This window comes from Bombus fervidus, chromosome 9, assembly GCF_041682495.2.
Source record: "Bombus fervidus isolate BK054 chromosome 9, iyBomFerv1, whole genome shotgun sequence".
Classification (NCBI taxonomy): domain Eukaryota; kingdom Metazoa; phylum Arthropoda; class Insecta; order Hymenoptera; family Apidae; genus Bombus; species Bombus fervidus.
The window spans coordinates 8,472,635-8,499,579 of record NC_091525.1 but is presented as its reverse complement, the minus strand read 5'-3'; the positions used below and the strand labels follow the sequence as shown (position 1 = coordinate 8,499,579).

Here is a 26,945-nt window from a genome sequence, read left to right as displayed (position 1 = left end):
AAAATGTATACTACATCTATAATAGATAATTTTATCATTAAGGTTACGACATTAGCGAATAACAAGTTATAAAAGCTACAACTGAGTTAATCAGATTTATTCACAGAAGAAAAATGGTTCGTGCGTGGTACATGGATAACAGCGATGCCGATCAACGGTTAGAACACCATAAACAACTACCTGAATATATTTCTCTTGAGGATTTGTTTAAGAAAACAGGTGTTGAATATTTTAAGGTTAGGTCACATTTGTATACTTCAGTAAAATTTTTTCGTTATTGACATCTGTCGTTCGGTTGTAATTTTGTAATCGTATTACTTTCGTTTTATGCTCGTGCGCATTGAATAAAAATTATGTAAAAAAGAAATTATCTTCAAATTTGACCTTCATATGTTATTGAGAAAATCACGTTGTATTAACGTTCTATTTATATATTTAACTTGATGTTAATGTAGATTGATTACAAAAACTATCAAAATGATAACACGTTGACAGTATTGAAAGCAGAACGTGGTTATACATACGAAGACGAAATAGAATGTTCTAAGGAATGTCTCCCGAATTACGAGGAAAAAGTGAGTAAAATTTCTATTTCTTTCGATAAATTTCCATGATAATTTATCAAAATAAAGTAATACAAATTATTTCTTAAATTTTTAGTTAAAAAATTTCTTCACCGAACATCTTCATACTGATGAAGAAATAAGGTTAGTTTTGGATGGAACAGGATATTTTGATGTTAGAGACAAGAATGACCAATGGATACGTATTGAAGTTAAAGCTGGAGATTTGATAATTATTCCAAGTGGAATATATCATAGGTTTACCTTGGATATTAAAGTAAGTATTTTATTACACTTTTAAGTTTTATTAAAAATTACATCATTATGATTTTCTAGAACTACATCAAAGCAAAACGTTATTTCGTGGGCGAACCTGTTTGGTTGCCATACAATAGACCAGCTGACGGCATGGAATGCCGTAAAAATTACCTAAATCGTTTAAACAATGGCTTTCAAATAAAGTCTCTTTAATGTTTGTTATAAACTTTATGGAAATATATATTTTGTGAGAATAGAAGATTTATATACAAATTCCAATTGTGTAAAATTTACATAGGTTTAGATAGTATACAATTATATTCACATTCCTGCCTATCATGAAAAATACTTTTTTCTGAAATTGTTGTATCACTAAAACATTCAATTTTTATAAAATGAATGTATAAATTTCATAAAATTTATCAATTGTTAATAAAGATATAAACTTTTCACATTATATATATAATTGTTTAGTAATCTTATATTCACGATAATTACCTATTCCTGTTGCTTATAATAAAGATTATTATATTTTTTACATTATATACATATTCATAAGCCTTATTATAAATACTGAATTGTTTTGTCTCAATTGTTAAATATTTTTGTTGTCCTTTTGAACTTTTATATTTCTATACAAATTTCATTTGCATGTTGTTTTATGAAATAATAAGCTTTTGATTGCCAATATATGACTCGTTTTAAAGCAAAATTATTTCTATAATTGAATATAATATATAACAATACTCAAAATAAATGTCGCAATAAATGTATCATAACTTCATAAGAAATATGATAAATGAAGTAGATCCAGTTGTTATTGAACTCTAAATATCATTGTCAAAATATAAAAATTATAGTAAAAAATAAATTAACAATTATCAACCTTGGTTCTAGTAATATACAATCTAGTCTTAATCAATGAGAAAAGAAAAGAAGCAATGAAAATTATTTTCCATCTACATAGATAAGTAAAGCATATATAACATTCTTGCTTCATACATAAATAAAAAACAATCAAACCGTACTTCTTATTGTTTAAAAAAGAAACAAAGAGAGAGATAGTCAATTTTCCTATTACTGTCACCGAGTAAATTAAAATTCAGCATTAACTGTAAAATTGCTTTCGACTTTATCTTGCATTACTCCCCATTTTTGATACTCTCCTACTTTCTTTTCGAAAAAGTTCGTCTTACCTTCTAAAGAGATGTGCTCCATAAAATCAAATGGATTTTCGGACATATAAATCTGAAAATAAAAATATTTAAAATTAATATACATATTAATTTGGCCAATATTATCATTAAAATTATAATACTTTTACAAACCTTTTCACAGCCTAATTCTGTAAGTAATCTATCAGCAACAAATTCGATATATTGACACATAAGTGTACAGTTCATTCCTATCATTTGAACAGGTAAAGCTTCCGTTAAAAATTCTTGTTCAATTTTAACGGCATCTTTAATAATTGATGTGACCCGATCGCAAGACGGTTTTTGTACAATATGTTTGAACATTAAACATGCGAAGTCACAATGTAGTCCCTAAATTAAGTAAACTAGTTGATTTTATGTAGTACTGTAACTTTTGTACTCATCTCACATATATATTATGCAAAGTTGGAAAGAAGACTGACAGGATTATACAATCAACTGAACGCGCATTCTTTTCGCTCGTCTTCTTTCTAGTTCTGCATATCACTGATTCCTTTACTATGTATTAAAACAATTGTATACTAACCTCATCTCTAGAAATAAGCTCATTACTAAATGTAAGTCCTGGCATTAAACCTCTTTTTTTCAGCCAAAAAATAGCGGCAAAACTACCGCTAAAGAAAATACCTTCCACTGCAGCAAATGCAACCACTCGTTCAGGAAATGTGGCACTCTCATGATTTATCCAATTTAATGCCCAGTTAGCTTTTTTCGCAACACATGGTAAATTTTCAATCGCATTGAACAGAAAGTCTCTATGAACAAACAATATCAATGAATAGAAGTTTTTTTTTACTAAAAGTTGTACAATAACATTTAATAATTGATAAAAAAGGTACTTTGTTATTTACCTCTCTTTGGTATCTGCGATATATGTATCAATCAACATAGAGTACATTTCTGAGTGCACATTTTCTATGGCGACTTGAAAACCATAGAAACAACGTGCCTCGGTTACTTGTACTTCCTGACTAAATCGTTCGACGAGATTCTCATTAACGATTCCATCAGAAGCCGCAAAGAATGCTAAGACATGAGATATGAAATGTTTCTCATCATTAGTTAAATGATTCCAGTCAAATACATCCTATGAAGATATATAATATAATTATTAACTTATATGTTTCTTTTTATGTCCAACTATTTGAAGAATTATACTTTAGAAAGATCCACTTCCTCAACAGTCCAAAATGACGCTTCAGCTTTTTTATACATTTGCCAAATGTCAGGCCATTGGATGGGAAAGACAACAAATCTACGTGGATTTTCTTTCAGTAATGGTTCTAATTCTGGATTGAATCCATTTTCTTTTAAAATCATCTTTTTTACATCTTTGGCTTTAGTTCCCTGAAAATACATAAAATTATTATAAAAATCTTATAATTAATCATCTTAATTATATAAATGCAAAACAAGTATGTATTACATTTTTGGTACCATTCTCTTGTGAAATAATTGGAGAAACACATAATTTCTTTGGAGAAGTCTAAAAACAAAAATATAAAAGTTAATACACAGAATATATTTTGCTAAATTAACAGTCACAGTCACAGTATCAAATAATTAATAACAGTTACAATTAAAAATAGTTTGCTTGTCATATACCTATTAGATTTAATATGTTACTTACAGGAGATATAAAGAATTTCTTCAATAGCACTTTGAAGAACAGAAATACATAGAAAATCATGAAATGACAAATATTATTGTATTGCATAATTACATGTAATAGTATTTACACAATTCAGGAAAAGTTATGATAACCTATGTATGAATTCATTTCTTACCAAACAAAACATTAATCAGGATATTATAAACAGTAAATAATCCACAAAATATCACAATATTCCACATTTTTAGTATGTATACTAATATGCTAATATTCATACATTATACTTTATTATAAATCTGAGAAATTTTATAGAACATAACACAGATTATAATATAAATATTTCATTATTAATAGTATTTTTTGGTTTTTTCAATCAATTATATTTAACAGAATTGTTTATTTGTTTATAACAAGCTGAATATAACAAATCACCATTTTTCTATGGAAAAATAAAGCAAAAGTATATCTTACATCTGTGTTAGACATGTGGAACTGACAAAAATAATTTAATATGTTAATATATCATGTAATTTAATATTGTAAGTTCTGATTTTCATTATCTAATAAAATTTACAATTCGTTATAAAAATAACTCACTATAAAATTAATAATTTATATCTAACAAGTCGACATAGTTATCTTTTATGCCGAATTAGTTTCTCAATATATGTAGAATATTTACAAATAGTATAATATAATTTGCATTTTTTATTATAATTAATAAATATAAGTACTAATAAAAATGGAACAAAAAAAGAAATAAAACCTCTTCTTGATAACAGTTTTAATAATTAACATAGATAAAAATTCTTTAATAATAATTATACTGAGAAAGAAAACTAAGCAATAATCAATCTAGAATATAAGATTTCAGATAAATTAGGATTATAAAATATATAAATAAACTTACATTATCTTTCAAAGAAACCTTTTCAAGATGTTTACGAATATTTTCCTTTGTTGAAATTTGAAGTGGCATTATAAAATTCAACAAATCTTGCAGAAAAAGTGAATAAAGAATATAAGTTTCAAAAAGTTGTCAGCACTCCACAAAAACCAACCAAATGCTCACAGTAAACTATAAGTATTCCAGAAGTATACATTCTTTACCCATAATTTCCTTCTGCTTCGCGCCAAATTACTGGCAACCAATCGAATAATTACCTGTTGCCGCCAAAAATGCGTTCACATCTACAATATCGTAAAAAGCACATATTTGTGAATGATATTTGTTTGGAAATATTTAAAAATAATTATCTTGCATTCTACAATGACAATAAGAATGAAAATTATAATATGTTGACATTGGCTTTTCCCGCGTATTTCTTAATATGTAATGGTAAAGAAACATTATTATCAATATAAGGCATAATCTTCAACGAAAGGCCTAATACCAAGTTATGCTATCATTCAAAAAGATTCAAAGCATCGGTCAGCGTTTCCTAGATAATTATTATCTTCGATCATTATTGTATTTGTCTTAATGATACATCTCGAATTCCAAATTATTTTATTTTGCCACTTCATGCTTAATAACGAATGACTAAAAGATTGTGTGAATATTAGAGTCCGTTTACATTGGACCTGCAATAAATGATAAGAGTGACAGTGAGATCGAAGCACTGATATATAATATTGTGTTATATGCGTACAGTGTGCGAAGCGTTTTATGCATGTATTCACGTTATAATTGCATGTATTTCCACATTTCGTTCTTATCGCCACTCTTCCTGTTCATCGTAACTCCAACATAAATGTAGCCTTACTTGGTAGTTAGGACAAATAATGTGAAATAAATGGAATACAAATAAATATATGTATATATAGGATAAATATGTATAACATTAAATTTAATTAAAAGGGCACAAATTTTAAAATATTGGAACTATCTAATATTTAAACTTTACATTAGAAATATTAAGATAGATTCACAATTATATCTGTAGTAGATCAAGACGTATACGCAGCAGTATAAAATATCAATATAGAACACAAATTTATTCAATATTTAGATACGTACATATTTATTGATATTAAAAATGTATTCTGTATCTATGAATGAATTTGTAATTTTTAATACGTGAGTTTATAAAGTTCATGCAAAAGGGAAATTAAAAATAAAGATACATTTTAATACAACAATTACAAATTTGTTTAAGATTATGTTGATATTACCTCGCATATTTTTGAAAAATGTATGGTAGCCACTGAAATTGATCAAATGCTATTGTTAATTATTATTAAATTATGATAACAATAAAATGTCAAATTTAAAAGAGCGCCATTTTATCTTATCATAAAAGATTTGGTTAAGTCTATATCTTTATGAAATATTGTAATTTCAATATTGGCTTCCTTTCGTTAACATTTTTAGCATTAAATATTCTTTTTGATAATATGTTTACTATGAAAGAATAAATTTTCAGAACTTGGATATAAATTGCATTAAAAAGCGATTGCGTTCTGAACACTTCAGATTTTGAGGTTAGTGTCGTAATCTAAGTAATCTGTTTGTTTATATATTATGAAATTATATCATAATAGGATACATATAAGTACTATTATTATATTATAAACACTGTTTTGCTAGGAAATATAATTAATTTCATCCCTTTTGTTATATCGCAATTCACGTAAAAATATTAATTTAAAAATTATAAATATATATATTTATATATATTTATATTGTTTGATGTACATTTAATATGAATTATTTTAGGTGAAAAACGTAGGAGGAAAATATGGCGTTACATAGTGTACCGCCAAAAAGAAAAGAAATCTACAAATATGAGGCGCCATGGCCTTTGTACAGTATTAATTGGTCAGTAAGACCTGATAAGCGATTTCGTTTGGCTCTTGGTAGTTTTGTGGAAGAATATAACAATAAAGTACAAATAGTTTCATTGGATGAAGAGACTTCTGAATTTAGTGCCAAAAGTACATTTGATCATCCTTATCCAACTACAAAAATTATGTGGATACCAGATAGTAAAGGTATTATTACATTATTGAAATAAATCTTAATTACATATTAATATTATTCTTATTTTTAACTTCATTTGCATATTTTATTATGTTCATAGGTTTGTTTCCGGATCTTTTAGCTACATCGGGAGACTATCTAAGAGTTTGGAGAGCAGCTGAACCAGAAACTCGTTTAGAATGTGTTTTAAATAATAATAAAAATTCAGATTTTTGTGCTCCTCTTACATCTTTTGACTGGAATGAAGTAGATCCAAATTTAATTGGTACTTCTAGTATAGACACAACATGTACTATTTGGGGATTGGAAACTGGTCAAGTTTTGGGTAGAGTTAATATGGTCACTGGTCACGTTAAGACACAGTTAATTGCTCATGATAAAGAAGTATATGACATAGCATTTAGTCGTGCTGGTGGTGGTCGTGACATGTTTGCATCTGTTGGTGCGGATGGTTCTGTGAGAATGTTTGATTTACGACATTTGGAACATTCGACGATAATATATGAAGACCCGCAACATACACCACTTTTGAGACTTGCATGGAATAAGCAGGACCCTAATTATCTCGCAACAGTTGCAATGGACGCGTGTGAAGTAATTATTTTAGACGTCCGCGTGCCATGTACACCAGTTGCGAGACTTAATAATCATAGGTATGTAACATGTATTTATTGTATTAGTTATATTTATTTGGATCTTATATTTTATACATTTCATATTAAATTTTAATTTTAATATTCTTTTTTAGAGCAAGCGTTAATGGTATTGCTTGGGCACCACATTCGTCTTGCCACATTTGTACGGCGGGAGATGATCATCAGGCATTAATTTGGGACATACAACAAATGCCACGAGCCATCGAGGATCCGATTCTTGCCTACACTGCTGCCGAAGGAGAAGTGAATCAAATTCAATGGGGCGCCACACAACCTGACTGGATTGCAATTTGTTATAATAAAGCAGCGGAAATTCTCAGGGTGTAAAAAAAGTATTTTTTATTAGGTTTATGTCACTCTGCGTGTAGCAAAATTTTTCTTGCAAATTATCTACTTAAATTTATTAAATGCGTTTGATCTTAGTATTTGTACAGAATTTCGCCTATGCCATAAGATTTTTTTATACTTCTTTTTGTACCTGTAAAATAGACGTGTATAAATACTAGATATTTTTTAAAATATTGGAAATATCTAAAACGATTAGCGCGTATCTTTTAATCAAAAGTCTGTATAAATTTTAAACTTTTTTGAAGAATCCATTCGGAATGATTCCATTAATACTATCGATTTTAATTATTGGAATAAATAAGGCTTAAGCGGTTTGAAAATATCCAGTATGTGTACATGTTAATTTAATGCAATGGTTTATCATTGTGTCACTGATATTTTACGTATCTGAGGTTTGGGATCCTCAGGTTTGTCGAATAATTGTCATGCGACCGACTACAATCATACAAATTTAAAAAAGCTCATTGAATAACTAAAAGTTAAGTAGTAGCATAAAACTGGATACGATATATAAATAATGATGAACCACGTGTATATTTATATTAATGTATAATGAATTAATCGATGTATTTTATTTTGTGATGATATGTACATGATGAGGTTCCAGGAATAACGAATCAGTCTGTTTCTTACAGTGATCCTAGAATACTCAAGTTCGAATAATCATTTTACATGAAATGCAACAAAATAAAATATATCCATTACATTATACAATTGTATATATGTTTATACTTACATATTTACTTGATTTTGTAGAAAAAGATTATATAATTAGGATATTATAACTATCAATTTTTCATACACCTTTTCACTACATTCATAATATATATTGTTGGAAAATGTATGCAAAAATTATTAACATAAAATGCAATTCATATTCGTACTTTAATAAAAGAAACAAAATTTTTGAGTTCTTTTATTAAAATGAAAAAAGTTATAGCAGTAGCGCTCGTGATATTAGTATTAGTAATAGAATATTTATTTACGAAATTATCGATCAAAATTTTGATCGAAGATAAGTCTTTTTATATGTTATTAATTATTGTAACATTTATATGTTATAATTCGATAGTTTTTAACATAAATAATAACAGAAGCATTAATTAAGGATCATACTATCTCTATTTCGAATAACCTAATAGGATTCATAATTAGTACAATTTATGTTTTAGAAAAGTACGATTTATATTGGTACTCAAGTGTTTTATAATTTACAACTACATAATGAGCGAGATGCATTATTTACAATAATGAAATGTGTGTGCGAGACAAAATATTAGTCAATTAATACATTAATTTTTCACGATAATCTCCCTTTCGTTTCCCATTAAATATCTGATAACTTTACACAGATATAGGATTAAACTATTATAATGCTATCGCTATTTCAATAAATATCAATAACTCTGATGCAGAGCAAGCCTTTCACTATCTATTTATTTAACATAGTCAATGACCTTGCGTTTCTTTCCTGTTTCTCAATTTAACGTCAATAGTTAAAAGGCATATTTATACATATAGCTACGTCGAATAAATTTTAAAGATATTATCTCTATCAATAATTTACATTAAACTTTGGCAAGACTTATTTTATCTTGTTCTCGTTAGGAATATTCCATTAAATTTCATATATATGTATATATATGTAAAAAATAAGGGCTAATGACATGTACTTTATCTCACTGTAAAGTGTATATTTTGTTTTTTTTCACTAGTTCCATGATTCATTCATTCCTTAGCCAAGTGATTCTCTTGCATTTTAACATGGAGACATACATACGAACTACAAACACGCACATTGCACTTCTTTTCCGGAGAAAAAGAGGAACAAATAAGAGATTAGGTGATCAACGACAAAACAGTAATTATCTCACGGTTAAACGTAAAAGAGTTACGTTTATCGTTATTCGTGTATCGTTACATTTTTATTATAATTAATGCATCGCGTTAATAGTAAATTAACAAATCATGTTCTTTTGGGGGAATTCTAGAAAGTATAAATTTTTCATTTTACTGTAATGCCTAAATTACTGAACGCTCGTTCTACAGGGATATAGATCAAGTTCAGTATTTTCAATTTTTTTGGATAGGTAGAGAATTCTAAACGCGTTTTAGAATACTCAATCCGTTCTTTTGCAAGCATATTCATCAGCCTTATGAATTGCTCTTTTTCTTTCAAAGAACATATCGGATATTTCTGTATTGAATCTAAATATCTTCTGTATTGAGAAGCAAACACTATATGACATTGAAAGCAGTACATATTAGCGTTTCTTTGCTAATGTACTAGTATACTAGTACTCTTCAGAGGATTTTGAATACAGATATATTCAGTAAAACTCATTACTTAGGGGACTAACGGTGTTTTTAAATAAAGCATAATTTACTAGCTATATAATGGAGATGTAACACCGTACATCCCATAGTCAACATGTTTCCCATTGCTATATAAACATGGACGCGTCTAAAGGCTTGATGAATCTTTAAATAGTGGGGGCAGTGTTTCAGAGGACCAGGATTGTGAACACCAATCTCGTTGCCAACACCAGCAGCACGTTCCAGAGTATTCTTCTGTACTATTAGCCGTAGAAGAGGCGGAGTCAAGTAGAGTCGTATCAATAACTCTAGAAAAAAGGCACCGGACATACCACCTACCTGAAAAATATATATTTATATATTATTGAGCAAAATAATTAAAATAATATAAAATGAAATATATAATTTTCTTCTATACGGACATATAGAGTGAATTACCTAAGACTAGAATCGAAAATATTTCCGTTGTTTTTGATGATACGAGAGAATATTTAAAGACAAAGCATTTGGTTGGAAAAAGTGAATATCATGAAATAAAATGAATTCTAAAGAGATACAATAGCGAGTATATAAATAGGAAACACCTAATTGTATCGTGTAATGTTTTATTTCTTCTCTATAACGCAAGATTTAAAAATAAATGCACTTCTTGTACTTTGAAACACTACATGTAAATATAGAACACCTCCCAAATTTTTATTTTATATAATGGTTACAGACTAAATATAAAAACTTCTCATGCTTGATATTGTATTAATTTGAATGATTATTTAAATTGTATGCGTTCACATTTTTAAACTGTTCAGAAACGCGATTTTGAATCTGTTTTATATGGCGTAATAACTGTTCTGAGCTTTCAGTTAATTGTTTTACAAACCTGAATGGCAATTTCAGTGTTCCATGTGTGTATAGGATGATGTTTGACGAAAATAAGAAGTGTAGTGAGACTAAGGCATGCATTGATGGTGAAGTATCTTGGAAATAGGATACGTTGCACCTCCCCAAAGGTGTGTCTTGGTAATGCGAAGTACAAGGTAAGACCTGTGTATCCAAACAAGAATTTCTTAATATTCGGCCATCTTTGTGATTATTTCTTCCAGTTCTATCTTATCTATGGTGATTACCTGATACAAAAGTCATCCAAATTTGCGCGCCAAGATGCATCACGAATGAAGCTAGGTAAATAAAGGCTGTTACTCTCGATTGAGGATGACTAACGTGTATTCTGTCAGTAGTTGGTACAAGAGCCGATGTCACGCATAGGACTGCTGCGATCATAATTACATGAGCCGGTTGCGTCGTGTAAAATAGAATTCTGTAACAAAAATTACTCACTTATATTAGTATTAGAATCTGGAATCATAGATATAGAAAGTGCTGGACTAAAAAAAAAAAAGCAAAACGGTAACAGTAGTTGATAATTTAGTTAGACAATTTACTTAGTTGACAATTTTTATATTATATTATATATTATTATTATTATTATTTTTGAAAACTATATTTTTTATTTGTTATTATATCACGTAACAATTTTGTAAAATTATTTAAGAACAGTACAGAGTTGATGATTTAATTTTGATAATTGCATTATTTCATTTTATCATATGTTTTTCAAAGTTATTGTTTCAGACATCGATATGAAATAATATGAACAGTCCTCTGGCAAAGTATAATTTGTTTCGACGCTTTTCAGGTGATAAGAAGATTTGTATGGCAAGTCAAGCATCGGCCCGATCGATGCATCATTTCACGAGTTAAAGACCTATAATTTCAGAATACAAGGGTGATCGTTAGCATCATTGCCATCGTTCGTAGAAAGCCATTAATTACAACAGCCTCGAGCATTTCTAATTGGAACTCGAACAAAGGCTGCTTTGTTAGTTAAATGCTAGAAATATTCAAATTTTATATTCCATGGCAAACATTGTGTTTATACTGACAGTGTAAAATAGTCGTGTAACATAATGTAAATCGTAATTAAGAAATATTAAATCTTTGTAAAATTAATTCTTGAGAAATGTTAAAAATTATTGTACTTGTAATTTGTATAAATATAATCAAGTTGAAGTAAATTAATTAAACGGAAATAAATAATTGTAATAAAATGTATAATATAAATCGACATGCGTTCCGAAAAGTAGCATGTTTCATTTATCCTACGAAGAGTAGCATAACTTGATCTACCCTGAGAAGAAGCATATTTTACAGTTTCTGCTGATAACAAGCATGTTTCAGATATAACACGATAGCAAGCGATTCACATTTCGCTACAAGCGGTAGTTTATTTCAAACGCTGTAGCGAAAAGTAGCATGTTTCATTTATTTACCGAAGAATAGAATATTTCAGATTCCAAAGAGATGTCGTTAATCTTCTGTAACTACCTTTATAGTCGCTTATTGCTCGTTCATTGTGGATAAAACTTAAAAATCGACTTTAAACGAGTTTAGCTAAATAAATGAAACAGTTATAGATTACGAGTAAATTAATGGAACTATTGCAATATGTCTCGTCCAATACCTTCAGAAAATAATATTGAAAATTATGTAGTATAGGAGGAAGGTACTCTTGTAATGCTAGTTTCTGGTGGTGAATAATAGATAAATATCTTTGTCAATATTACATCAAGAATGCGTCGTGTTTCTTTTCTCATTATAACAAGGAAAATATGGTTATTTTTGTTTCAATAATAAATTGCTATAAAAAATAGATATCAAGTTTAGGACTTATATATTATTTTGCTTTCTTCCAAAAAATATTAAAAAATCGATTATAATGGAGATATTCCAACAAGAAGATCCACAACTCGCAAATTAAAAAAATTATGGAACTTTGGGATATGTAGAGAATATATAGATATATATTGTATAATGTTTTTTACAACGCAGATTTTCTTTAAGCGGTTGAAATTGATCCTTGAAAAGTTCTTATACCGAGAAAATATAGTCAATGTTATAATGATATTGCTAGTTGCATAAATTAATTTATACGAATCTATGCTTGATTAAGATTCATTTATATCATCGCAGACGTTTATTTCACTTAAAAGAGCCTTTATCTTTTTATTTTTCCAATAGAATCGTAAGCAACTTACGAACGTGCGATCTTTCGCAGCGAGGTACCGAAATATGCGACTTTTCATTGCGAAAAAGCGTAACATACTATTATTTGTGGCCATGGACGAAAACATATTATTTTTCGAGACGAAAATCGAAACGTTGTTTTTCTTGGCCAGAAAGAGCAGAGTGTTAGTCTTTCTAAGACAAGTGAAATGTGTTATTTCTCGTAACGCACGTCGAAATAGTATTAAAAGAATGTATAATTCATAATAACTAATTTATAAGGTAATATGTTATAAGTTATTTGTAAATTATAACGTAACAAAAGATATATATAGGATTGTAATTTGCCTGCAAACATCCACTCTTTAAAGAGATATTTACATGACAAAGAATAACAATAAAAAAGATAGTCCTTTCATTCGCTTCAAAATGTACGTCATCCGTATATGTTCTACTTCGTGTACGCTAAATACATAGTTTTAGAAAAAGAAAAAATAATTTCGATCAGGTTGAGTCTTAGAATCGACAGACAACGAATGCGCCAGTCTCATCATCGATATGGTTTACGCTACTCGCGTGACCACATCTTATTATCGGATCCGGTTCTCCGTTAAGTTAGATTCACAGGACTCACCCAGTAACATCATCGTCTCAGGCACCAGACAGTACCAGACGAAACGATGTTAGTTTTACGAAAGTCAAATCCATTTATTGCCTACTTGTAAATTAAATCGTGCCATAGGTCATCCTCCGCTTACAAAATAACGTTGATGGAGGAAAGAGAAGCATAGAGATTAATGATAAAATATAATGAAGTTAATTATAAGGAATTGTCAGAGTGTTTTACAAAAAATATACTACAAGCTCTAAATAAAATGATTACATAAGATATCAATAGGTGTATATATGTAGTTGTTATCATTTATATAATTTTTAAATTTATTATCTCCTTTAAATCTTAAAGAAGCTTCATTATTGAATAATAACAAATCTTTGTATTGGCAAATGAGGATGAAGCGATAAGAAAAGAAGAGACTAAAATAATAACACTCCGATCTCATAAGACTTTGATGAACGTTCTTTTTTAAACAAATACCAGCTTACCATGAATGATGAATTTGCCAATTGTATCGATCTAGATAAGATCGATTATAATATGTTACATCTTATGAAACTGGAAAATATATGGATCAAGGAAGATAAGTGGCATGCTATCTTAAAAAATGCGGTAATATATTACAGGAATAAAAATGCGAATAAAGTACAAATAAAAGTACATATTTGTCAAAAGATGAAAGTAGTACGTGAGAGGTGGAAAGGAAAGAGACATTTCCGTTTTGAATAAGATATAACAAAAACTAAAAAATAATTTCACTTTTAATTGATAACATTGAAAAGTTTAGTTATCAGCCTATAACTGTACGTAGCAGTACTAAACATTTTTCTATATTTACTTGTTTATTTTCTGTTTTTTGAAAGTTTGTACTTTTCACATATTGACTGTATTGAATAGGATAGCGTAATAAAACAGGATAATATTAATGTTGTTTTTTTAGATATTAGAATCACAATATAATCATGATGCAAATATAACAAAATTTACGTGAAATTTATCTATTTCATTAACCTATTTAAGGTACCTATTTAAAAACGAAAATAATTATCAAACTAAAGAATAACAAGTGAAATAAAAAAATATAAAAAATAAAAGAAAATACAAAAGTAAAATATAATTGTTAAACTTTATATATTAATATTAATTCGTAGTAAAATTAAAAAGTCAACAAGTGAAGCTTATAAAGCTAGACAATATTAAATTACCATAAATAATAAATTCATAAGCTTTTGTTGCGCCCCTTCCGTAAATATGGTAACGATATTGTAAATCTAAGGAAAAACATTAAACCCAAGGTGCCGGACGTTTCATATTACCATTTCTGGATAAATACCTGTTCTGATGTAGTACTTCAGGATGAAGGAGTTGCTTGCTAATAACAGTACTTCGTGCAGTACAACGTAGTACAACGTAGTAAAATGTTTCAGCAAACTGCCAAAACTTTTACTTCTACCACAGAAAAAATTCAATCGTGCGTTTATTGTTACGCTTGAAATAACAACGACTTGAAACTGCACGCGATTGTGCACGCAATAATGGTGTTACGAAATAAAAAAAAAATTATCATCACGAGCAAATCTTTCGTCTTTTGAATATTTGTAATGTCCCTTTCAATACTCCCAATACTTATCCCTTTCATCCTACCTCTCCTACCAGATACTCGAGAGCATACGATGCATTTGCCTCCATATCGAAGTAATCAATTCGCACGTAGGCGATAGAAGCGGTATCCCGTTATGCTCTAATGTTTCGCTAGAGATTGCAAATGTATCTTTCTAATATCCTGTTGAGATTGTACAAATTGTGGAAAACTGGCTAAACACACGATTTCCTGAATTCTTGCTAGAAATATTTCTCGTGCAGCAACTCAATATGTATAATTAAATTAGAGAATATTTTTCAAAGTTGTAAGAGAATCGTTTAGATACTCGAAACATTCCTTGTATTAAAAAACGAACATTATGGATTTTCGATAAGAGAAAGATTTTAAAAATTTTATCGAGTTACGAAATGCTCGATAACTGCATACAGATTTCTTGGATTCTTGGAATTTTTTGGTAAGGAAATTTGATGTTGAAGTCAGTAGATTAGAAAGTTACTTAGCTATTTGCCAGTAATATCAATTATAGGCCTTAATTCTCTTTTTTGCTCCCTCTGAACTTTGATTCTGGCATTTTTCGATAATATTTATCCCTCTTATCTGTCTGCTAAAAAAACTGCTAATCAAATCTATCTAATTGCTATGCAAATAAATTCAGCGAAACACATTAATAATATCAAAGGTAATATGTATTAAGAAATTAGAACTGAAACTACCCGTGCAGCAATTTATTCAACTTTCCATTTTGTATCACAGACTCATTTTTCAGAAAGCTCCTCGGCTACTTTTAATCAGAGCACTTTTGATATCTAAATATCCCTGTCTGCTTTCTATTTCCATTTTTCGTTGAATGATTCTTTCACGTATAGATATAACATACAGATATTATGTTACGAAGAGAATCCAAGTGGAGCATAATGTGGCAAGAAAAGAGGTTTTGTCGGTAACAGCAATATTCGTGGAAAGTTCGTGCTATAAAAAGTAAGGCACACCACTGTCCACGAGGATGTTGGTACACGTGGTTTGCGTTTACTTAAATGGATGTTTTGTGTCTTGTTATACGTTGTGTTCGAGGTTTTGCTCGTTGATATCCATTACATCTCCTATTCAGTGGATGCTGTATCACCTTATCGTGTCTATAGATGTTCCCTATGTCCCTTTGTAAACTATGTTATTGTTGCATCTTTTATAACGAAAAATGATTTAATATTTTTGTTAATATTATTGCAGCAAAATTTAACTTAAATGAAGTTACGTTTAATAAATATCTATTAGTGTCGTATAACATAGCAAATAATGTAAAATCGTTAACACGTAAGTAGGTAGGCTTATGTTGCCCCCAATGAGTTATTACTTTGGAATGAATTTCCTGCTGAATATGTTATTTTAGGTATTGTAACACTGGGTGTGAAAGTAAGCTGACAAATTCTTTTCTGTGCGTCACAAAGGTAATGATTACAAAAAATATATGTATATTTATAGCATGGTTCAAAGAACTCTTGCGCAATGTGTTCCAAAATACCATATGGTCTCCATGATGTTATACACAGTGTCCCAAAATATTTTCGTAAGATGATCCCAAATAATAATACAAGATTTGCTGTCTTAATTAAAAATTCTGCATTGCAAGCTGACTGACGAAAAAATTGAATATTTTTCGCAAGAACGAGATTTAAAATGACCAAAATTTAAAAAAATTATCGGAACGAGATAAATCTGTCGAAATAACGCGAGAATCGAGATGGCAAACGGTCGCGACGATAAGACAAAATCATTAATGGATTGCATCATCGCTCGTGTTCCCGTAAGCGTTCAATGAATTCGTTTCGAAGTCGCTAAATATAACTTATAGCATTCGAAACAATACATCAGTGGTGTCTCTTGAGAACACAATATACTATAGCACACGATATAACGCGATCTGGAAAATAACAATGAAAGTGAGATATTAAGGAAATAATACCAAAGAGATACTTGCGAATGAAGAACATAGAAATCCCGAAGCCGAAGAAAATTCAACCGACAAAGATATTATACCAGCAGCCAAAAATTAATGTTGATGGAACTTAATTTTTTAAACGATTCTGAGAGTGATTAAATTTTAGCTTCATTTGCTTCTTTACGCTTTAAGTCATTTATATATAGCGTAATATATGATAAGGAAAATTTTATGTAAAATATAATTAAAATATAAAATAGAATGCGCATCATGTGTATTAAAAAAAAACCTCCCTATTTATTTCTAACTTTGTGCGCTCTGGGTCCCGTATAACACGAAATTTATAGCGTCATAGGGGCTCCTATTGCATTTCAGGTCATGGAACCCATGTTTGAATGGTTACTCATACGATCAGAAATCACGTGTATTTCGCGACGTGAATGGAACATAAAGTACATACGTCGTACTTTGTACATCACCAATTGTACGTTGTAAGAAAATTACATCACGTTTCAAGCCGGTCAAATTACTCTTATGACGTCCGTCTTTCGCGTCACTTGTCTTAGAACTGGTTGATTTGGGTGTCACTTCCTATTTGTTTGCCACTCTTTTCATCATTAGTTACACCGTATCTCATGACTCTGTGGTTATCACGCCTTCTGCATGTAATAACTGACCACGAAATTAAACGTGATTAATGTTAATCTGTAAGTGTTAATGTAGAACAAGTTTAATTTTGTGGTAATTTGGAATATGTAATTTATATAGTAAAGTATATATATATATATACACATTATATATAATTTGATTAGTTTAGAAATGTACGTTACCTCTTTGTTTAATCTTTTAATTAAGAAATAGGAGAGTCATATCCTGTGGGTATATATTGTAGTATGTATACTGTCTACGTGACAAACTGACCACCGTAGCAGTGGGTTAATAAGTATTGTATCATTTGCCCCTTGAAATAACGAGAAACGTGGACCACGTAGCCACTCGCTAGTTATATATTTAACCTCTCTATAAACGATCATTGACTCTTTCAGTGTATGCATATCAACAGCTGATGTCACGAAGACGGCGTATAATTATAAATAATGTAAGAACTTACACAATGATACCATTAACGATGCAAACTAATTACGACATAACACCACTGAGTCGTAAGGAAACGTTTAATGTATTAACTATAAAAAAGAAATTCAGTTACAAATCTCGCAATGCATACTTTTGCTTAGAGATAATGACTAACGAAAAAAAGGTCATTCATCTCATGTAAGGATTTAGAGACTATAGTAATGGAATTTTTACCCACCTATGTACATATATACGTATTATATGTACTCGACATTTATAACGTTGAAAGCGTGAAGGAATTGATTATCAGGTTTCTTAACCAACTTGGGTTTCTTCTGAAAAAGTATAATATAAATACTGAACGAAACGTAATATATTGAACAAATGATACGTAACTTTTGCGCGTATTGGAAAGTCATGTAATCCTGTTTTGAAATTCCCAGAATCGTCCTATAGATATAGTATGCGAAGAGTTATTCGGGTCAAGAACCTTCCTGTCGGAGAACTATGTACTTGGAAAATTTGTACACGTTCCACACATGCATTTAGAATAACTCAGCAAATTCTTTTTACTCGGATTTCAATTCCGATTTATAAAATAATTACTTTTATGATTATTATCATCGTATTACCGTTCCAAAAAATGTTGATCTAAGTTTAAAATATTCGATGGAATTTCCTTCTTTGGAAAAAATATTATTTTTACTCTTCAAAAATGTTATATTGCGATCATTAGTTTAACGATTTTTAATTTGAATATCAACTAAGATAAATTACCAAAATATTTTCAGATACATATAAAGGGACATCGATGATAACGATAATCTAAATGTCAATGGAACTCCATAGATAGCACTGATAAGGACCGTCTGCGACAGATCACATTATCTTGCACGTTTTGTGATTACATCAATCATTCACAATCATTGCACGGTGCGCCAACGTCAGCTTTGTCTCACATCAATTATTTACAACTGGATTCGAGGTCGGTCAAAGGCATTTTTATTCCACTCCATAGTAAATTTTCTTCTCTGTCTTTCCTACTCGTAAATAACTAATTTCTTCGTTCCAATGTTATATTCAATACAGGTCAACTTTTTCTTTCCGTTCGGCACTAAATATTTCATAACCGAAATAAAAACAACAAAAGAAGGATAGTCTACGTCTGATTAAATATACAGTGGCAACAAAACCTATTCATGTACCCTTATATACTACTCTTATATACTAACTATACCTTTACTTTCCAATGAAACCTTTTATTTCTTAGATTTTACGTTTCATTTCCATGGTATGAAATTTTGGTAGTCATATGAAAATACTAAAATACTAAAAAATAAGACGAAATCTATAATAATTAGATCTAGGTAACTAGTAATCAATTAACTATTATCTGTTAATAATTCTTGTCTGTCAAATGCAAAGCGTGGATTGGCTTACAAATTAACAATCAACTAGTATATAAATACAACAGTAAACGCGGTAGTATACATTTTGTACTCGGCGTATGCAACAGGTTATCATCGCAACTCGTGACTCGAAATTTGTATCTGCCAAAAAATATTGCTGCAAAAAGTCAACAGGTACTGTGTGTGATGCTCTTGTAAATTTCTCTAACCGGCTATAATTAGGGTTTCAGCCCATAGTAATTACGTCAAACTATTTCTTCCTTTTCCAGTTGTAGAGGGGATGGGTTATCGAGTTGCGAAAGGGAACCGAATGGAGGTAATTCGACGCGTGACCAAGCAACGAGCTGTCCGCTCGTATTCTAAAGCATAAGCCTGCAGGTATAGAATCGCCGGGTATTATGAGCCAGTTATCAAGAGGGAAACGTGCGAGATGGCACGCAGCCCATCGCTTGGACTACACGCGCGCGCTAGCCGCATACATATGCAACCACTTTGCAATTTCACCTTCCTGATTTGAACGTTGATCAAACAATACCCCCTTAGTTTGTATGTCTATACATTGAAACTGACGGCGCCCGCCCTGGATGAGAGGGCACTTTATTTTTACGAGTCAAGTGGAAGTAATGTTATCTGGTCAAACATACATCTGAGAACACGAATACTTAGAATGCATGGAAGATTTCGGGAATTTTAAAATTCCAAGCTTTGTGGAACGCTATTGTTTCGAGTACATACTCTGGAACTTAAAAATTGTAAGCATTCGAGAACTCTAAAGATTTGGGTGCCCGAGAACTCGAAAATTTTAAATAAATTTTTAATAAATAAAATAAAATAAGTAAAATAATAAGATTAATAAATAAAATTTTAAATCTGGAATGCTAAAATTTGGAGCCCCGTGAAACTTTAAAAATACGGAACTCCAAAAATCCGAGCACTCGAAACTTACAAATTTTGGCCACTTCAATTCCGAGAACTAAAATAGGCAAAACATTCAAGAATTTGTTTAATAATACACTCAGATAACCGTGAAAATAGAAATATTTAAATAAGGAACCGGTCTATTAGAAAATTGTAAAATATAAATATTGAGTTTAAATAAATATTGAGTTTTATTATATGTATAATCCCACTAATTGTTATATTGGGTCATGAACTTCTAGCGCACGAACTTTTTGGCTAATCTATACTGATTTGAACACGTTCATCTTTACGAATGCACATTTTGATGATGCACACATAAAACGTACATTGGTTTTGCACTTGTTGTTGTATCAAGTGCCTGGCACTACAGGAGAATTCCACTTTCTCTACAAAGTCGTATTTCTATTTTCGTATAATCGCAGAGATAAAAATCAAATTGCTATAGACAGATTCCGATAAGATTAACCGTCTTATGGAAGTGTGTCTTCGTTTATTATAATTTCTCGACAAATCGAGATTAACAAAGCGTGCCAATACATTATATACTTGACGAGATTCAGTACAGCGAACATTGTGACGATTATTTTGCCAGACATACTATCATATCTTATTTACAACAAATGTTGACAAATCCTGTTTACTTTTTACACGATAATGTACAGTCCTGACAGATCGACGTAATTTATTTCAACAGTTCCAATTGAGCGCAAGAAGCTGGCATACGCATTTGCGTGGGCGTGTGACGATATATATTGGCAAAGGGAACTGACTGTATTCTAGGTCGACAATTTTTGGCGGGTTATTTGAACTACGTAGACGTTCATGGTTATTGCAATGTCACGCGTTCACTTTCATCTCTTCTTGTAAATTTCGTGATGTGTCTTTTGACCGAGCGCCAGGTAACTGCATCGAAGCCAAATGTGCCTCAGGCAATTACCTCCATTAAAATTCTTGGACAACTACCTGCTTTTTCTTCCGAAATGGCAGTCAACGGAAAAAAGTTTCGGGCAGTCCGGAGTTTCATGAATAATTCCGGTCCTTGAAATTTCCTGTCCGTGTCGTCCTGATGCGCGTACTTTTTCATGAATCAGCGTCGTCTGTGATCAAAAACAAATTAAAGCGCGTCGTCGGCGTGATTGATGCGCATCCTTATTCTTTTCTAACACGCTGACGCTTTTTATTGAATTCTCAGATATCTCGGACAATCAGTGAATTAAATCGATTGACTGACATTTTAGAATTATGCGCAGAATAAATCAGAGTTTTCAAGATATTTGTAATGTTCTGTCCCCGATTGTATATTTAGCTTTTTTGATTAAAATTTGTAACATGTATTTTATTTATATAATGACACCGAATCCCTTTATTCGTCATAAAGAAATCAATGTTTTTATATATTACTACAAGTTCATAATGGAGTGGTAACAGCTGTAATACGATATTCCTTTTATTCCTTCTATCCTCCTGCATAGCTAAGGTACGGTTGGAAGAAAATAAAGCATGAGCAAATAAAAGAAAAGAAGTTGATGAAGGGTGTTTCGCTTTGGACCCACTAATGGACTTGCCAAGTAACAACGATTCAGAGAACGGTGAGAACAGAAGAGAAACACAGAAAGATCTATGTGGATAACCATTAATAGAAAATCTTTTGACAAGTGTGTTACTATAAATCAGTTCTAGGAAAAAACTTCCACAAATTGTTATAAATTAGTTAATTTCGCATGATATTATAACTAAAAGTAATAATGTTAGTTAAATCGTAGACATATTCAAAATTTACCTACAAAAATAACGTATAGTAAATGTAGGTTTGACCTAATCGCGTACTTTCACTTCGTCTAAGGCCCGCTAACTTTTCTTGCCTCGTCATTCATAATCAATTGACATTAACATTCAACGTTTATGCGAAAGATTATAAGGGCCGCATTTTAATCAAGGAGAAAAAAGACATGCCAGGTTTTTTGATATAAAAAAGATACCAAACTTGATAGCAAAAAAGTTGCCGAAGCCCTTGGACTAATTTTCCAGCATTTTCAATGAGATAAACAAACAAAACTATCTCTCGCGTCACCTCAGTGCGTTTCTTTGTCACGTGAAAACGGGTATTTTCAAACTTGAATATCAGCCAAAATATTGGGATGTTTCATGTCTTAAAACATTCTAAAATAATATTCATGAAACATGTCCTATTTCCATAAAAATTATACTATGATATGAAGTTGAAGAAATACATATGCATGTAATGTAGATGGGAATAGCATAGTAGAATTTTGTATGAAATGTCGTAAGTAAAATGTCTAAGATATTGTGAGGTTATAAACTCATAGATAGCAGTAAAAATTGTACAATCAATATAAACCCTATAATGAAGAACATAAAAATTTGCTTTCATATTTGTAAATAATGTTTGATGTGTCTTCTCTCCATTGTAATACAAGACTGACGTCCATGGATCTTTTTTATGTGCTTCTTCTATGTCTTGTATTACACGACATACATTTTCTATTTGCTGTTGTAAAGTCACGTTTGTCATTACTGAAAAGATGATAACTTTTTAATACCTCCATAAGAAAAATTCAGTAGATTTAGTGCATAATTGGAATCTGATCGAAGGAACCATTTAAACTCTGTTTTTCATTAATTGAAAAATAGAGTTAATACAGAACTGGATACAGTGTCGAAAGGATTCGTTTTAAGATCTATGTTGATTAGACATTCCCTACTCTTTCCGATTAGTATTATAAGCTTAATATAGGTATATTACATGTTACCAAAATTATACTTCTTATGTAATTATTACGATCCATATTACGAATATTTCGCACGTGCAACGAATGCATGTATGTCAATCTCGTCTCGTTTTTTTCCACGCATGCGCGAAACATTGCATTCCTCAGAGTTGGCGCGCACGTGCTGGGAATCACCGGTGAACACGTAATTATTAATCACGACTGCTAATCTTAGTCGGAAGTGAATGCACTTTAAATAACAAACTGTGATAAATATAACTATATTACATATATGTATTTATGTTGGTCAAGTACGTATGCTTATGCTGTTCAAACGTTAACGTAGTAGTGACAGCTTCAGAGAATCTGTTCATATTCATTATTGACATATCTATTACATTCTGAAAACACTCATTCATATAACTATTTCAATATTTCATGAATTCTAAATATCATTATTATTCACGTGATATACTTCTAACGACAAAATAAATGTAATTTAAAATAACGTATCGAAAAACTGCTATTAATTAAAGTTATTTTTATCTGATCGCGGAAATGGATCAGAAACTGTGCTTGGATCAATAAATAGTGTATGAAGATTGAATGAGATGATGATTTATGTTCTTCTAAGTCTACTTTATGTTTATATGCCAAACATGAAAAATATAATGAAGACTGATTTATGTTAATAAACATTTAATATTAATTACAGTGCCTAGTTGTAAATGCAATCACAGAGTTAAGTATGTTCCGTTTCTCGTACACTATCGTGTATGCAATGATTTGTATTTTTTTTCGTACAAAAATTCATATTGGAAGATTATATTACGCGTAAATTAAATTTTGCGTCTAGTGACATCTATGTAATGCTTTCCCATAATTTGAAATTTCATATTTGAAAGACGAAAACAAGAAACGCAATTAAACACATTTTTCACGAAAAATTATACAAATGATGCTAAAAAGTATAACAAATTATGTATTCTAATGTATTGTTGAATATACAGAAGCTTCAGTGGTGAAGCAAATAGGGATAACTTATTCTCATGATTTCTCCTTCTATTCACTAGTTACATAATACAAACAGAAACCTAAGTGTAATAACTACTACATCAAACTTCTACCTTAGAAAGTACCTTTTTCTAAATTCTTCAATGTTCTGAAATAAGTTGCGACGAATATTTGCAACGTTCTATTTAACCTCAAAGCTATTAGGACTTCTCAAACACTGAAACGATTTCTAGTGTTGTAACTATAATATGTCAGCAAATATTTCTTTAACTGCCAAATACAGATTGAATATATATCAGTATCATAATTATGTATTCAGTGCCATTTTTATTTGTGCATATAGTCACGCAGCATGAACGTAATGATCTTTTAAGTTCCGTTTTGCAGAACATTTCTTTTTCACTTTGTTATGATTACAATGATAACATCAAACAATCCTTGAATTAATCAGCACACTTACGTATGTTACGGTACCGTTTGCCTTTCTCCTTGTCCTTTTTATACCGCTCCCAAGGATCTTGAGAACGGCCATTCATCAGCTACCGTAATATTTTTTTTAGGCGAACGTGACATGTTATTCAAGCTGCATTTTACATCGTAAATTCTAATGTCTATTGCTTGTATACTATGATACGGTTACATTTATATGTTTGTACATGTATATTGTATATTTGTATATAATTAATATATGTATATTTATGCAAAACCAAAATTAGATCTATTTCCACAAAGATAAGATTATACATTTTTTATATTTATGTTAAGTGTAAAAATGCATTCTTTCCGACTTTTGTGTGAAATGGAAGTTTCATTTTCGGAAAGAATTCATTTCTACATCTATTATTTTAGAATCCTAAAAGGTAAAAAATTTAGAAAAACAGCAGAATCAAAAATTGTTTAAGTTTTTACCATTATCGCATTCGCAATTTTATCAATCTTTCTGTTCAATAATGTTGGTAACTTTTTCGTTGCTTACGAAACTTATATTAATTTTTCTTGTAGTGCATTAAATATCAATATTATATCACATGCTAATTGTGATAGTGCGCTATACTGGATATTTTGAAAGATGGTACGAAAGGGAACCATGACAAATTCGTGACGATCACGTACTCGAATTCATTTAAAAACGCGAGAAGTGGATGTAAAGTATGTATAGTCTCAAATCGTTACCTACTCAAATGGCGCTGTGATTTCGATCGTTATCGACAAAGCAAATAGAGAAACAATTTTGATTTTATTATCTATTATCCGATAACGATTATGTTCATCTATAGGGCAAAAATGTTGCTTTATTAACTTCGCGAAATTTCACACGCGAAATTGTAATTCATGTTTAATAATTATAAGCAACTACTTAAAACCTTTACAACTTGTTTGAGTAAGCATCGTAGATAAAAAAATGAATTTATCGTGTTATGTATGAGAGAACTACCATTTATCGGCTAGCCACACGATTTTAATTATCACCTGCCAAATTAACATTAAATATTTGAACTACGTTTAACATCCGAGCTGAGTGATTTAGCAGGTTACGATTTACTAGGTTATAGATTTTCCTGTATTTTGTTGAGCTTTGCTATATAAGAGAATACGGCATATTATAATTGGCAAAATAAGATAAAATACAATTTAAAACTGCTTTAAAACTAGCTGGACGAAAATATCATTTAATATTGTCTATAAATATCTTGTGTCGCTAATAGGTTAAACTGTTAGATACATAATGAAAGCTGAATATAAAATAAAAGTGCCTTGCTAAAAAAAGGGAGGATTTAAAATTCCCTCGCGTCACCTTTAAATGATTAAATATAAAGATAACGAAATGTCAACGTTAACTTTCACTTAAGGAAATTCATTCATATACGAATACCGCTATACAGATTGTAACCGGTGTTTTAACTCTGTTTTGACATTGAACTAGTTACATTTTTGTGCTCAATGATCAACATGGGATTTTTTACCACCGTACTGACTGATGAAAAAGTGAGATAAATCTGGAGAGAAATATTTGTTTACAGTTACGCGTTTAATCGATCGAGTATTTGCGATAAATTGTATAACTAGAGAATCAATCAAAGTATTCAAAAGTCAAACTGAACCACTTTTTAAAATTTTCATAATTTTAATATCAAAATACATATCATTTATGTTTTATTTTATCAGAAATGAAATCAAATTGATCAGTTTCACTTCCATTTAAATGAATTAAAAATACCAAGATGACTTACTTGAAAATTTTAGTTTGTTGTACAGCTTCATAGTAATTGGACAAGGCTTTCAAAAGTGAGCTATAGTTTATGGTGCTTGCCCTCAAGATGTCATCAGCAAGTTCTGGTATGAAGACTGTCTGAGTCTTCCGCTGCTTAAGCATCTCCAATTCCTTGGTGACCAGATCATCATGTAGCTTCATGTACTTCTCTTTTGCTTTTTGCAGCTTGTTCTGATTATTGTATACCACTACCGGCTCGCTACTTTCGGTACCGACCAACGTACGTACACACATGTTTCTTCCTTTCTTTTGATAACCGCCTTTTGATAACCGCCTGTGCGTGATAGAAAGATAATAAATTAGTCTTCGAAACGTGCCAAATCGTTTACACCAATTACGCACGAGGGGCTCGTCG

The 26,945-nt window shown here is 30.4% G+C and overlaps 4 protein-coding genes across 6 annotated transcripts; 2 read left to right on the top strand and 2 right to left on the bottom strand.

Annotated features, from left to right (window-relative positions):
• The first annotated feature begins 27 nt into the window (after positions 1-27).
• Adi1 (acireductone dioxygenase 1) lies at positions 28-1,276 on the top strand. Its single transcript, XM_072011169.1, has 4 exons — positions 28-236; positions 456-575; positions 661-840; positions 900-1,276. The coding sequence occupies exons 1-4, from the start codon at positions 114-116 to the stop codon at positions 1,032-1,034; spliced, it is 558 nt and encodes a 185-aa protein (XP_071867270.1). The 5' UTR covers positions 28-113; the 3' UTR covers positions 1,035-1,276.
• Rnrs (ribonucleoside-diphosphate reductase subunit M2) lies at positions 845-4,766 on the bottom strand. Of its 3 annotated transcripts, none has more exons than XM_072011151.1 (7): positions 4,561-4,766; positions 3,465-3,524; positions 3,197-3,385; positions 2,890-3,125; positions 2,565-2,793; positions 2,150-2,368; positions 845-2,069 (listed from the first exon to the last, which is right to left on the bottom strand). In XM_072011151.1, the coding sequence occupies exons 1-7, from the start codon at positions 4,627-4,629 to the stop codon at positions 1,917-1,919; spliced, it is 1,155 nt and encodes a 384-aa protein (XP_071867252.1). In that variant the 5' UTR covers positions 4,630-4,766; the 3' UTR covers positions 845-1,916. The 3 variants fall into 3 exon arrangements, with proteins under 3 accessions (XP_071867252.1, XP_071867253.1, XP_071867254.1); XM_072011152.1 differs by lacking the exon at positions 4,561-4,766 and adding an exon at positions 4,122-4,205; XM_072011153.1 differs by lacking the exon at positions 4,561-4,766 and adding an exon at positions 3,644-3,778.
• A 1,153-nt stretch (positions 4,767-5,919) lies between these two features.
• Wap (DDB1 and CUL4 associated factor wap) lies at positions 5,920-7,711 on the top strand. Its single transcript, XM_072011155.1, has 4 exons — positions 5,920-6,134; positions 6,370-6,644; positions 6,734-7,286; positions 7,382-7,711. Exons 2-4 carry the CDS (start codon positions 6,392-6,394, stop codon positions 7,614-7,616), a joined length of 1,041 nt encoding a protein of 346 aa, XP_071867256.1. The 5' UTR covers positions 5,920-6,134; positions 6,370-6,391; the 3' UTR covers positions 7,617-7,711.
• Positions 7,712-9,307: 1,596 nt separating this feature from the next.
• LOC139991206 (transmembrane protein 205) lies at positions 9,308-26,824 on the bottom strand. Its single transcript, XM_072011156.1, has 4 exons — positions 26,550-26,824; positions 11,078-11,268; positions 10,831-10,994; positions 9,308-10,292 (listed from the first exon to the last, which is right to left on the bottom strand). Exons 1-4 carry the CDS (start codon positions 26,822-26,824, stop codon positions 10,005-10,007), a joined length of 918 nt encoding a protein of 305 aa, XP_071867257.1. The 3' UTR covers positions 9,308-10,004.
• Between the last annotated feature and the right edge of the window lie 121 nt (positions 26,825-26,945).

Excerpts from the sequence above, each read along its gene's own strand:
- Wap (XM_072011155.1), top strand. The coding sequence starts at position 6,392 with ATGGCGTTACATAGTGTACCGCCAAAAAGAAAAGAAATCTACAAATAT. Across the intron at positions 6,645-6,733 it reads GTGGATACCAGATAGTAAAG|GTTTGTTTCCGGATCTTTTA; the intron begins GTATTATTACAT and ends TTATGTTCATAG. Across the intron at positions 7,287-7,381 it reads GCGAGACTTAATAATCATAG|AGCAAGCGTTAATGGTATTG; the intron begins GTATGTAACATG and ends ATTCTTTTTTAG.
- Adi1 (XM_072011169.1), top strand. The coding sequence starts at position 114 with ATGGTTCGTGCGTGGTACATGGATAACAGCGATGCCGATCAACGGTTA. Across the intron at positions 237-455 it reads CAGGTGTTGAATATTTTAAG|ATTGATTACAAAAACTATCA; the intron begins GTTAGGTCACAT and ends ATGTTAATGTAG. Across the intron at positions 841-899 it reads GGTTTACCTTGGATATTAAA|AACTACATCAAAGCAAAACG; the intron begins GTAAGTATTTTA and ends ATGATTTTCTAG.
- Rnrs (XM_072011151.1), bottom strand. The coding sequence starts at position 4,629 with ATGCCACTTCAAATTTCAACAAAGGAAAATATTCGTAAACATCTTGAA. Across the intron at positions 3,525-4,560 it reads AGGTTTCTTTGAAAGATAAT|ACTTCTCCAAAGAAATTATG; the intron begins GTAAGTTTATTT and ends TTTTGTTTTTAG. Across the intron at positions 2,794-2,889 it reads ATCGCAGATACCAAAGAGAG|AGACTTTCTGTTCAATGCGA; the intron begins GTAAATAACAAA and ends GTTTGTTCATAG.
- LOC139991206 (XM_072011156.1), bottom strand. The coding sequence starts at position 26,824 with ATGTGTGTACGTACGTTGGTCGGTACCGAAAGTAGCGAGCCGGTAGTG. Across the intron at positions 11,269-26,549 it reads CAACAAACTAAAATTTTCAA|AATTCTATTTTACACGACGC; the intron begins GTAAGTCATCTT and ends TTTTTGTTACAG. Across the intron at positions 10,293-10,830 it reads ACACTGAAATTGCCATTCAG|GTAGGTGGTATGTCCGGTGC; the intron begins GTTTGTAAAACA and ends TATATTTTTCAG.